Source organism: Saccopteryx bilineata, chromosome 5 (assembly GCF_036850765.1).
Source record: "Saccopteryx bilineata isolate mSacBil1 chromosome 5, mSacBil1_pri_phased_curated, whole genome shotgun sequence".
Classification (NCBI taxonomy): domain Eukaryota; kingdom Metazoa; phylum Chordata; class Mammalia; order Chiroptera; family Emballonuridae; genus Saccopteryx; species Saccopteryx bilineata.
The window spans coordinates 96,546,627-96,560,075 of NC_089494.1; the positions used below are offsets into that span (position 1 = coordinate 96,546,627).

The 13,449-nt window shown below is 35.4% G+C and overlaps 1 protein-coding gene across 2 annotated transcripts in view; it reads right to left on the reverse strand.

Annotated features, from left to right (window-relative positions):
• KYNU (kynureninase) overlaps positions 1-13,449 on the reverse strand; it is a 130,084-nt gene that overhangs the window by 45,613 nt on the left and 71,022 nt on the right. For both annotated transcript variants that reach the window (XM_066279745.1, XM_066279744.1), the window contains 2 exons: positions 1,559-1,657; positions 686-759 (listed from right to left, as the gene is read on the reverse strand). In XM_066279745.1, the coding sequence (XP_066135842.1) occupies positions 686-759; positions 1,559-1,657 (173 nt within the window). The remainder of the gene's footprint in view (positions 1-685; positions 760-1,558; positions 1,658-13,449) is intronic.

The following is a 13,449-nucleotide window of genomic DNA, read 5'->3' on the forward strand; positions in this document are numbered from 1 at the left end:
ATATTATTTCGTTATCTTCATATCAGATAAAAGTAAAAAGAATACTGTGAGTTCCTCGGTCAAATAAAAATGTGTAAGTTTGTTGGTGTATCTATCACATCTGCTTTTACATTTGCTCTCAAAAATGAAGAACACTGTATAAAATAGAAAAAGTATTGGTCTTTAGGTAGCTAGTCTGTTATTTAGTGATCAGCTTCTTCAAATTTCATGGATTATAAAATCTTTTATGACACAAGATATTCCTTACAAGATCATCATCATATAATGTTTCTAGCTTTAGATGTGATTTTAATAATAACACCCCACATTTAGGGCTCTATTAGGCACATCTATAGTTGCCTTTCATTTATTCATTAAAGTGAGAAATCAGAACTTTTTTGAAGTCTAATTCTTGAAAAAAATGAAGTAGTCCAATTGCATTAAACCATCTGCTCTACATGATTACAGTGACTCATTTTTTGCATTGAAGCTTCCCTTTTTGTGATTAAATTTCTTATGCAACCAATTGAACTCTTTGGAAAGCATTTATTTCTGATAAAGCACATCATTGTTAATACAGTGATAAAATAATTATAATCAATCTAGATTCTTAATGGATAGCATTTTAAAGCATTCATGCAAATTTAGCATATTATAAGACAAATTGATTTATTCATCACCAAACAGAATAAAAGATGGTACTCACGCAGGTTTAATTTTACCGGCATGCTTTTCATGGACAAAGGCACCAGCAAGACCTCCTGCTCCTGCATTTAAATACTGGATTGAAAAGAAATTATATGGGTTTATCTGAATATATGACAAAGATATACAATGTAATCAGACTGGTTTTGTTATGAAACAACTTTTGACCATTTTGAAATGTGTGATTATTTGAACATTCATAATAAAACAAAATTTGTGATCGCCTTATTCAAAGAAAAACAAATGAATTATTAATTGAGAATAAATAACTACTATTTTTTTGGCCAAATTTTGCCCCAACTCATAGATGACAGTTCCACGGAAGTTGACTTAATTTCAAAGCATATGTATTTCAATTATTTTGTAACAAAACATTTAAATAATAATAGAAGTATCGTATTTAAAAAAGATCTAAATTAGAATAAAATTGATATCATTTCTGTGCTCCCTGTCAATTAAATTGTCTTCAAATGCCAATATCAACTTAATTCCATAAAATTATTTTACACATATAGAAGTTTTACAATGTATCACTCAAAACTAAAAAATTTTAATTTGAATTAATTTTTGTGAAGTTTTTTTTTTCTATTAACTCCTGACTTTATATAGCAACCAGGGAATTAAAGAAATAAGTACCCTATAGTGATTGCAAACACCAAATTTAATTATTGTATTATTCTATTGTATGACTCTTTAATGAACTAAAATCAGAAAATACACTAATTAAAACAAAGGAGGAAAATAATTCAAATAGTTAAAATATTTCACCTAAACAGTTTTTTAAGTTAGCTTTTTTTTTAGCTTTTTTTTTTAAAGTTAGCTTAATACTAATATAGAATAAAATGATGTAAATGTATTATTAACTAGTTTGTACCTTATAGGAGCACCAACAGGCAAAATCAACTCCCCAGTCGTGTAAGTGGAGCTCAACATTTCCAACCGCATGTGCAAGATCAAAGCCAACAAAGCAGCCCTGGGGGAAAACAGAACAAGTTTGAAATTTGTTTAATGATTAGAAATAGTAAGAACAAATATCTTTAAGCAAAACTGTTATAAAATAAAAATAATTCATCCATCAGTACAGTTGTTCACTAAGTGTGAATCACAAAGCCCTGGGCATCCCCCAAACCCTTAGAGGTCAGAACAATTTTCATAATACCAGGACACTCTGTGCTGATATTTGCAATGATAATGCAAAAGCAGCGATGGGCAAAACTGCTGACGGTTTAGCAGAAACCAAGGCAGTGGCAGCAAACTATACTTGTAATCATTGTGTAGCGAAGCCATTCAGTTGCAGGAGAAAAGATAATTTTACTTAAAAAATATCTTTAATAAGTCTGTAAAAATGATAAATTTATATTAAATCTAAACACCTAAATTTTTATATGTTTAAGGTTTAATGTGGGAAGTATGCATAAAACATTCGACCACATTCTAAAATAGGACGTTTATCTCAAAGTAATGGATTTATATGATTATCTGAGTTGCAATCTGAACAAGTCACTTTTCCTTGATGAACCATTTTTTTAATCATAGAAGAGAAACTGATAAAGAGTACTATGAGTCTGTCAATTTGAGGAGAACACTCAGAGTATTGGTTTCCAATTAAAATAAAGTAGTTTTCAAGAGAAATTGCTAAAAAGTTTGAGAAATGTTGTGGTGTAGTATTAATAATTTAAATTGAAGAAATTAATAGAAGTTTTTAGTTTATCACTTAATCCCACATCACATCCACATTTAATTCAATCATTTCAAGTGTATACATGCTGTGGTAAATCGCCTTTACTGTTCCAATTCTTTGTCATTTCTTGTACGCATGCCCTTTGCCAGGTAACTCCTCAGTTCCTCCACTGTGGGCAGGGCTCAATTCTCTGCCACTGGGATCAGCCAGGATAGTTGTTTTGACTGGAGAATGTTAGCACATATAATACGAGCAGAATCCCTACCGCACTTGAGTGGTTAGGCTTGCTTTCTCTCACCTCTGCCATTTTTGTGAGAAGGACTAGCTTGGGCCAACCTGCTGGCCCAGATGGAAAATGAAAGACATGTAAATCAGAATCATTCTTAAGGAGCTCAGCTGGATCTGCTGGTCTCTCCATCCTCCTTTAATTGGGTAGAGACAGATGAGTCAGCACAGCTGAGACTAGCAGGATTCCTGAAAGCAAATCCTGCCTTGACCAGCTGACACAAAGGTGACTGTGGGAGTTGAGAACCAGTCGCCTCAAGGTGTACCTCAGTAGTACGCAGATTACTTTGAACCAAAGGGAAGTTTAGCAGTAGTGTCATGAGAAGTCTGCCCCTCCCTTTAACTACCAAAATATTTTGAATTAGGGGCCTTGCTCATAATAAGAGATGATCAGAAATAACTTCTTTTGGTTTATCTATAGAAAAGGGCAAACTTGTATTTATTACCAAACATCTGTTTTTCTTATCATTCTGCAATGGCCCTTTAAGGTCCCTGGGGTTTATTACCTCATCCTTAGCTCTGGATGTCATATATACCCATGTTCCCTTTTATGTATGAACCAATTCTGCATGTGGGGTCTCTGACTCTCTCATGTATGTGGGGTTCCCATACATATGTATGCATTAAATTTAGCTATTTTCTCTTGCTCATCTGTCTCATGTCTATTTGATTATTAATCCTCTCAGAAGAACCTTCATGATAGTTTGTTCCTCCCCCACACTACCCATTAAAATACTGTTTTTGACTCTGTACTATATTCCCTTTATACACTGACTTGAATCCTTAACAGCTTCTTATCTGACTCAATTTTGTCTTGCTATTTACTTGTATGGCTTCCAATGTTCTGTATGTCTGCCTAATAGATTCAGTGTTTCAGAAACAAATCCTTCAGCAGGACAACCTGGGTTAGTGAATTTATATGATCCAAGTAGTAATTTTTTCATTTATGGCTAACAGTTAAAACCATTTCACTTTCTGCATATCAGTGTGTTGTTTTATTTAGAGAATATAGTGATTCATTCCACATTAAGACAATTTTGTACCTGAAGATGAATTAAAAAGAAAAAAGAACAGATCATTAAATGGGAGCGATAGTTTACTTTGCAAAAGTGTTTTACCTTTCAGTCCTTCTGTTGTTAGTTTACTAAGTGCACATACAATATTACATTCTCAAAACTTTAGATCTCCTGCAACTTTGAAGACATATCTATCAATTGAGGTTTTTAAAGGAAATAACTGAAGAGGGATCAATTTTAGATTGTTCTAACACTTCTAAAGAATAAGTAACTCCAAACTGCTTTTATAGGTACTTTTCCTAGAAGAGGAGATGCAAACTATGACCTCTTTCAAATCAACAAAGTTATATTTGAGCACAACACTCTCATTTGTTTAATATTTTATATGGCTGCTTTTGCAGGTGAATTGGGTAGCTGTAACAGAGACAGTATGGCTGACATAGTCGAAAATACTTACTGTTGCAGAAAAGATTTGCTGGCTCTTACCCTTGATCATAGTTTCTAAGAATCAGTTAATTAAAAGCCTTGTTCATTATAATGTGGAGATAACAAGCATCTCCGAAGTTTTTACTAGTAAAATATAGCTAATTTTTTTCAGGGATGTGGATTTGGGGGTTTTTCTCACAAAAAAAGCAATACATACTATTAAATCCAACAGATGTTTCACTCTAACATAAGGTTCAGGAATGACAGGAAGAAATACAGTTAATTTCTGTCAAGATTTAGAGGGTTTGCAGACTAACTTTTTTACAACTCAACTTTTCATAGATATGATTTTACAACTCAGATTTTCTTAGAAAAACAAGGAACAGAAAAGACAGTACTTTTATTTTATTATCAATTATGTATAAAGAATGGCATAATGAAGAAATCATAAAACTTCATCTACCTTATTCTGTTATGAAAAGCTCTGTGGTCACATCTGTGGCACAAAATAATAAAGAAAAAAAATGTGGCTACTGCATTATGTTTCAATGCATGTACAATTCTTTCTTCAGAGACAACATAAAACATAAATTATGAAATTATAACCATTTTGATTAAAATACCAGAAGATACAAACTTGAATATTACCACAAAGCCATTTTACAAAAATTTCACTAGATGGCAGCAACTTAAAAATAAAGGACTCGGTCACGGAAATGGTGCCGTGAGCAGCGCGTCCGACAGCTCTCCCCTAAATCACAACAAATTTATCAACTAGAAACAGAAAAATTTATCCTCGGAGCATTCCGGAGTTCCACACAAACTGATAGCGAAAGGACTGTTATCACTTGAATCTGAGAGACGAGGGTGTGGAGGAATCTACCACAGGGACGTTCCTTCAAACCGCAAGGAAGTGCGCCTGCGGTGAGTCAGCCCATATACTTGGGAACCACGAGCCGCCGCGCGCGCGCCCGGTCCGGTTGAGCACCGCTGACTTTCCCAGCGGCCCGCACACAGCGAGTGGGGGTCGCCGGCCACCGGTGCCCGGAGCGCCCCATTCGCGCGCGTGCCTTGGGCATTCCACGCGCCCAGGGCGCCCTGCTGGCCCGCACACCCAGGGGGCTCCATTATCCTGCGCCTGGTGCGGTCCAGCCGGTCCAGCCGCCAGCGGCGGGGCAAGCGGGAGAGGCTTGGGAGATTCTCTCTGTGGGCGGGGCACCTCACCCAGCCATTCAAGCTAACAATCAAGCGTTGGGGGAGGGGCGCGCGCAGGCAGCCTAAAATACCTTCGGAAGCACAGCTGCGACCCAATCACTGAAATTAGCTTAACCCATGAAATCTGTGCACCCTCGGTTCTAATTGATAAGATCTCTCTCAGTTCAGCGATCCAAGACAAGAGGCGTGATATTTTTTAGTGCCTCTCGCTAAAGGGGCGGGGGCAACTTCTGATTGATAGAGCCTCCATATTCAGGGATAAACGCTAACAAGAAGGACTTGGCAGATAATAAGGTCTATACTACACTAGTCGTAAGCAGAGACTAGTGCCTCTTCTTCCCTGCAAAAACAGGCTACAAAGTGTGGAAAGCCTGGGTTGAGAGGTCCAACTAAATGATAGGCGCTGAACAGTCACCTTGACAACAATTGACTCCCACCCCCACCTGATTACACTGGAGGCCCTGACTCTCAGAGCCTTTCCCAAAGCCTTGCACTGAGTGGGGATAGAGTGGGGATTTCCCAGCTCTTTGAGCCTCTTACTCCCCAGGCAGAAGCAGTTGCAGCCTTATAGCTGGATCACCAGGCTGCTAATTCAGAAAGGGGGGACTAGGAGAGAGAATCCAGGAAAGCAAACTCTCATCGTTGGACCCTGCAAACGCCAACAAGCCTTTACTTCCAGCAAGACTAAAGCCAATTATATGACATTGCCATAGAATCCCATCAACTGCAAATCCCTACCTAAGAGTGACACAGGGGCAGAGCCTGGGGTACAGAGTCACCGACCAGGAAGAGGGAGAGAAAAGAAAAAGGAAGAAGTTAACCTCTCAAAATCAAGAAAAACCCACAGACTTTACAACTTGATCCACTAATTTTTTGTTGTTGTTGTTGTTGTTTGTTTCTTCTATCTTTTTGCCTTTATTTCCTCCACCTCGGTCCTTCTATTCTCTGCCCATCTTATGCTTCCCCTTTCTTGAACTACACTACCCATGAGTGTTGCATTTTATTTTTCTTCTTCATCCTCACCCTCCTTTAAGGTTATACTCCAAAATACTTAACTCTCACTCTCTCCTCTTTTGTTTTGTTTTTTTTTTTTGTCTTGCTTTATTTTGTTTTTTTCTCTTCCTATTTTATCTCTTCCTTCATTTTTCTCTTTTTCTTATGTTTTCCTTTCTATTCGTTTTTTCTTTTCTCATTTTCCTTTCCTCCCATATAATCCTCAATCATGAACAAATTAGTTAATTTGAGACTCAAGGCTTTTTTTTGGCTTTATTTCTCTTTTTTGCTTTTGTTTTTATTTTTTTTTTTTGTTTGTTTATTTTTGTGGCATTTTGGGTCCTCCCAACCCAAGGTCTCCATTGTATTTAGTCTTCGCTCCACTTAATACAACAGATTTTTACTTATTATTTTTATTTTTTCTTCTTTATTATTCTTTTTTGGTCCTTTTTTCTGGTTCCCTCTTATCCCTCTCATTATATCTCTTAGTAGACCATCACTTACAAGCAAATCATCTTATGCTTGTCTAAGATTTTCTTCCTTTTTTTTTTTTTTTTTTTTTTTTTGCATTTAGTAGGTCCCTACTCCCTTTTTTTTGCCCCTTGAACTCTTCACCCCAAATCAGGCCCTCCATTATAGGCACGATATTTCCCTGAGGAGGGGAGAGGAGGGAAAGAGAAGAGAGAAAAAAAGGGGGAAATAATAAATTATTACTGTTTTTTTTTGTGGGGTGTTTTACCTTTTTTTTTTTTTTTTTTACTTTTTACTCTTTATTAATTCTAATTAGTGCTATCAATAAGACCACCCTCAGATGCCAATAAGAAAGAGGAAATCGAATATTATGGATACAAAAGAAAGAGAGGTAACACAAATAGATGTGGAAAAATCTATGGAGAAAAGACTTAACATATTGGAAGCCTTGGAGCTAAATGACAGAGAATTTAAAACAGAAATCTTAAAAATACTCAGAGATATACAAGAAAACACAGAAAGGCAATATAGGGAGATCAGAAAACAACTCAATGAACACAAAGAATATATTACCAAGGAAATTGAAACTATAAAAACAAATCAAACAGAAATGAAAAACTCAATTCACGAGCTGAAAAATGAGGTAACAAGCTTAGCTAACAGAACAGCCCAGATTGAAGGTAGGATTAGTAAAATAGAAGACAAACAACTTGAGGCACAACAGAGAGAAGAAGAAAGAGACTCAAAAATAATAAAAACGAGAAAACCCTACAGGAATTGTCTGACTCCATCAGAAAGAATAACATAAGAATAATAGGTATATCAGAGGGAGAAGAGAAAGAAAATGGAATGGAGAATATACTCAAACAAATAATAGACGAGAACTTCCCAAGCCTGTGGAAGGAACTAAAGCCTCAAATTCAAGAAGCAAACAGAACACCAAGTTTTCTTAACAAAAACAAACCCACTCCAAGGCACATCATACTAAAGATGACACAAACCAATGACAAAGAAAAAATTCTCAAGGCAGCCAGGGAAAAGAAGAGTACAACATATAAAGGAAGGCCTATTAGATTATCATTAGATTTCTCAGCAGAAACTCTACAAGCTAGAAGAGAGTGGACCCCAATATTTAAAGCCCTGAAAGAGAGGAACTTTCAGCCAAGAATACTATACCCATCAAAGCTATCCTTCAAGTATGAAGGAGATATAAAAACATTCACAAATACAGAAAAGATGAGAGAATTTATCAACAGAAAGCCCCCACTCCAGGAAATACTAAAGGGGGTTTTCCAACCAGATTCAAAGAACAAAAGAAAACAACACCACAAGTAACAGCTCCACCAAGAACACAATAAAACCAAACTTAAACTGTGACAACAAAGGAAAAAAAGGGGGGAGAGGATGAAGATTAACAGTAGCAAAGGATGATGAAGTGCAGAAATACTTATAAGATAGGGTACTACAATGAATATGGTAGGTACCCTTTTCATTACTTAATGGTAACCACCCTTAAAAAAACCACCACAAAAACACTTGACTTAAAAAAGGTAGCAACAGAGAAAAGAAGTATGGAACACAAACAAACAAAAACAAATGATAGAAAAACAAAAGAGAAGAATCAAACTAGATACAAAACTAACAGAAAGCAATTTATAAAATGGCAGTAGGGAACCCACAAGTATCAATAATTACACTAAATGTAAATGGATTAAACTTACCGATAAAAAGACACAGAGTAGCAGAATGGATTAAAAAAGAAAATCCAACCATATGCTGCCTACAAGAAACACATCTAAGCAACAAGGATAAAAACAAATTCAAAGTGAAAGGCTGGAAAACAATACTCCAAGCAAACAACACCCAAAAAAAAGCAGGCGTAGCAATACTCATATCTAATAATGCTGACTACAAGACAGAAAAAGTACTCAGAGACAAAAATGGTCATTTCATAATGATTAAGGGGAAGTTGAATCAAGAAGACATAACAATCCTTAATATATATGCACCAAACCAAGGAGCACCAAAATATATAAGACAGCTACTTATTGACCTCAAAACAAAAACTAACAAAAATACAATCATACTTGGAGACCTCAATACACCGCTGACGGCTCTAGATCGGTCATCCAAACAGAGAATCAATAAAGATATAGTGGCCTTAAACGAAATACTAGAACACCTGGATATGATAGACATCTACAGGACACTTCATCCCAAAGCGACAGAGTATACATTTTTCTCTAGTGTACATGGAACATTCTCAAGAATTGACCATATGTTGGGCCACAAAGACAATATCAGCAAATTTAGAAAAATTGAAATTGTACCAAGCATATTTTCTGATCATAAAGCCTTGAAACTAGAATTCAACTGCAAAAAAGAGGGGGAAAAACCCACAAAAATCTGGAAACTAAACAACATACTTCTAAAAAATGAATGAGTCAAAGAAGAAATAAGCGCAGAGATCAAAAGATATATATAGACAAATGAAAATGAAAATACGACATATCAGAATCTCTGGGATGCAGCAAAAGCAGTAATAAGAGGAAAGTTCATATCACTTCAGGCCTATATGAACAAACAAGAGAGAGCCGAAGTAAACCACTTAACTTCACACCTTAAGGAACTAGAAAAAGAAGAACAAAGACAACCCAAAACCAGCCGAAGAAAGGAGATAATAAAAATCAGAGCAGAAATAAATGAAATAGAGAACAGAAAAACTATAGAAAAAATCAATAAAACAAGGAGCTGGTTCTTTGAAAAGATCAACAAAATTGACAAACCCTTGGCAAGACTCACCAAGGAAAAAAGACACAGGACTCAAATAAATAAAATCCAAAATGAAAGAGGAGAGATCACCACAGACATCATAGATATACAAAGAATTATTGTAGAATACTATGAAAAATTATATGCCACCAAATACAACAATCTAGAAGAAATGGATAAATTCCTAGAACAATACAACCTTCCTAGACTGAGTCATGAAGAAGCAGAAAGCCTAAACAGACCAATCAGCAGGGAGGAAATAGAAAAAACTATTAAAAACCTTCCCAAAAATAAAAGTCCAGGCCCAGACGGTTATACTAGTGAATTCTATCAAACATTCAAAGAAGACTTGGTTCCTATTCTACTCAAAGTCTTCCAAAAAATTGAAGAAGAAGCAATACTTCCAAATACATTTTATGAGGCCAACATAACCCTCATACCAAAACCTGGCAAGGATGGCACAAAGAAAGAAAACTACAGACCAATATCTCTAATGAATACAGATGCTAAAATACTAAACAAAATACTGGCAAACCGAATACAACAACATATTAAAAAAATAATACATCATGATCAAGTGGGATTCATCCCAGAATCTCAAGGATGGTTCAACATACGCAAAACGGTTAACGTAATACACCATATCAACAAAACAAAGAACAAAAACCACATGATCTTATCAATAGATGCAGAAAAGGCTTTTGATAAAATACAACACAATTTTATGTTTAAGACTCTCAACAAAATGGGTATAGAAGGAAAATATCTCAACATGATAAAGGCCATATATGATAAACCATCAGCCAACATCCTATTAAACGGCATAAAACTGAGGACTTTCTACCTTAAATCAGGAACAAGCCAGGGTTGTCCACTTTCTCCACTCTTATTCAATGTGGTGCTAGAAGTTCTGGCCAGAGCAATCAGACAAGACAAAGAAATAAAAGGCATCCATATCGGAAAAGAAGAAGTAAAGCTATCACTTTTTGCTGATGATATGATCCTATACATCGAAAACCCAAAGGACTCCACAAAAAGATTATTAGAAACAATAAACCAATACAGTAAGGTCGCAGGATACAAAATTAACATACAAAAGTCCATAGCCTTTCTATATGCCAACAATGAAATATTAGAAAACGAACTCAAAAAAATAATCCCCTTCACGATTGCAACAAAAAAAATAAAATACCTAGGAATAAACATAACAAAGAACGTAAAGGACCTATATAATGAAAATTACAAAGCATTGTTAAGGGAAATCGAAAAAGATACAATGAGATGGAAAAATATTCCTTGTTCTTGGATAGGAAGAATAAATATAATCAAAATGGCCATATTACCCAAAGCAATATACAAATTTAATGCAATTCCCATCAAAATCCCTATGAGATTTTTTAAAGAAATGGAACAAAAAATCATCAGATTTATATGGAACTATAAAAAACCCCGAAGAGCCAAAACAATCCTAAGGAAAAAGAATGAAGCTGGGGGCATTACAATACCTGACTTTAAACTATATTATAGGGCCATGATAATCAAAACAGCATGGTATTGGCAAAAAAATAGACACTCAGACCAATGGAACAGAATAGAAAGCCCAGAAATAAAACCACATATATATGGTCAAATAATCTTTGATAAAGGGGCCAACAACACACAATGGAGAAAAGAAAGCCTCTTCAACAAATGGTGTTGGGAAAACTGGAAAGCCACATGCAAAAGAATGAAACTCGACTACAGCCTGTCCCCGTGTACTAAAATTAATTCAAAATGGATCAAAGACCTAAATATAAGACCTGAAACAATAAAGTACATAGAAGAAGACATAGGTACTAAAATCATGGACCTGGGTTTTAAAGAACATTTTATGAACTTGACTCCAATGGCAAGAGAAGTGAAGGCAAAGATAAATGAATGGGACTACATCAGAATTAAAAGTTTTTGCTCAGCAAGAGAAACTGATATCAAAATAAACAGACAGCCAACTATATGGGAACTGATATTTTCAAACGACAGCTCAGATAAGGGCCTAATATCCAAAATTTACAAAGAACTCATAAAACTCAACAACAAACAAACAAACAATCCAATAAAAAAATGGGAAGAGGACATGAACAGACACTTCTCCCAGGAAGAGATACAAATGGCCAACAGATATATGAAAAGATGCTCAGCTTCATTAGTTATTAGAGAAATGCAAATCAAAACTACAATGAGATACCACCTCACTCCTGTTAGATTAGCTATTATCAACAAGACGGGTAATAGCAAATGTTGGAGAGGCTGTGGAGAAAAAGGAACCCTCATTCACTGTTGGTGGGACTGTAAAGTAGTACAACCATTATGGAGGAAAGTATGGTGGTTCCTCAAAAAACTGCAAATAGAACTACCTTATGACCCAGCAATCCCTCTACTGGGTATATACCCCAAAACCTCAGAAACATTGATACGTGAAGACACATGTAGCCCCATGTTCATTGCAGCACTGTTCACAGTGGCCAAGACATGGAAACAACCAAAAAGCCCTTCAATAGAAGACTGGATAAAGAAGATGTGGCACATATACACTATGGAATACTACTCAGCCATAAGAAATGATGACATCAGATCATTTACAGCAAAATGGTGGGATCTTGATAACATTATAAGAAGTGAAATAAGTAAATCAGAAAAAAACAAGAACTACATGATTCCATACATTGGTGGAACATAAAAATGAGACTAAGAGACATGGACAAGAGTGTGGTGGTTACCAGGGGTGGGGGGGGGAGGGAGGACATGGGAGGGAGGGAGGGAGAGAGTTAGGGGGAGGGGGAGGGTCACAGAGAACTAGATAGAGGGTGACGGAGGACAATCTGACTTTGGGCGAGGAGTTTGCAACATAATTTGATGACAAAATAACCTAGACATGTTTTCTTTGAATATATGTACCCTGATTTATTAATGTCATCCCATTACCATTAATAAAAATTTATTAAAAAAAAAAAATAAAAAAAAATAAAGGACTCAGAGTTTCCCAAAACCACTCAACTATCCAGTTAATATTTATATTATTTTACTTCTAAGAGTAAGTAAAACAATATGAATAGGTAAAAACATAAACTCCACACCTGAGTAACTACTTCATGCAAATTTTTAAATAAATGAATATTTTAAATAGATTTTATTAAAATTACCCACAGGGCTTGCTTGCACTCATATTGATACAATCACATAGAGTCCTAAAAGTGTTCAACCACCTTGTTTTATAGTCAGTCCCCAGATTGATGTAGTAGTCTTCTAACCATTCCAAATACTTTCAGTCTTCTTCCTTCCAGTGAGTTTTCTAAATCACACATTTGATTGTAAGAGTCTCTGTGTCCCTTCAAAGAACCACCATTAACTTCAAAACGTAATTCATCTTGTTTGATATGGCTTTTAACTACATTTATGATCTGGTCATTCCAGCTTTCTTGCCTGTGATGACCCATACCTCCCTCCCTCTATTTGCATAAACCATTCTCTCTCTAGGATATACCATTATCCTCATTTGTCTGGGTAGCTCAGATTTTGATCACAATATAACTTCCATGAAAAGATTACTTGGCCAGACTTTCTCTTTCATCTTACAGTTCCCTGTCTGCAGATATCTTATAGTAATTTTCTAATTAATTGTCTTCTACTTTTACACAATATAAACCCAAGTAATAGTAGAATAAATAAGAAAATGAACAAATAATAAAGTCATAAAATTATCAATAAATATTTTTAACTGATGTTAACTAAAAATATTATTTGAGATCCTTTGTTAATGTTATAATTTTATTGCATAAGCTAATCAGATAACATCTTTTAAAATGAAATTTCTTCAACAACTAGTAATAGTTTAAAAATATTCAAAATCTTTCTCAATAAAACAGAATA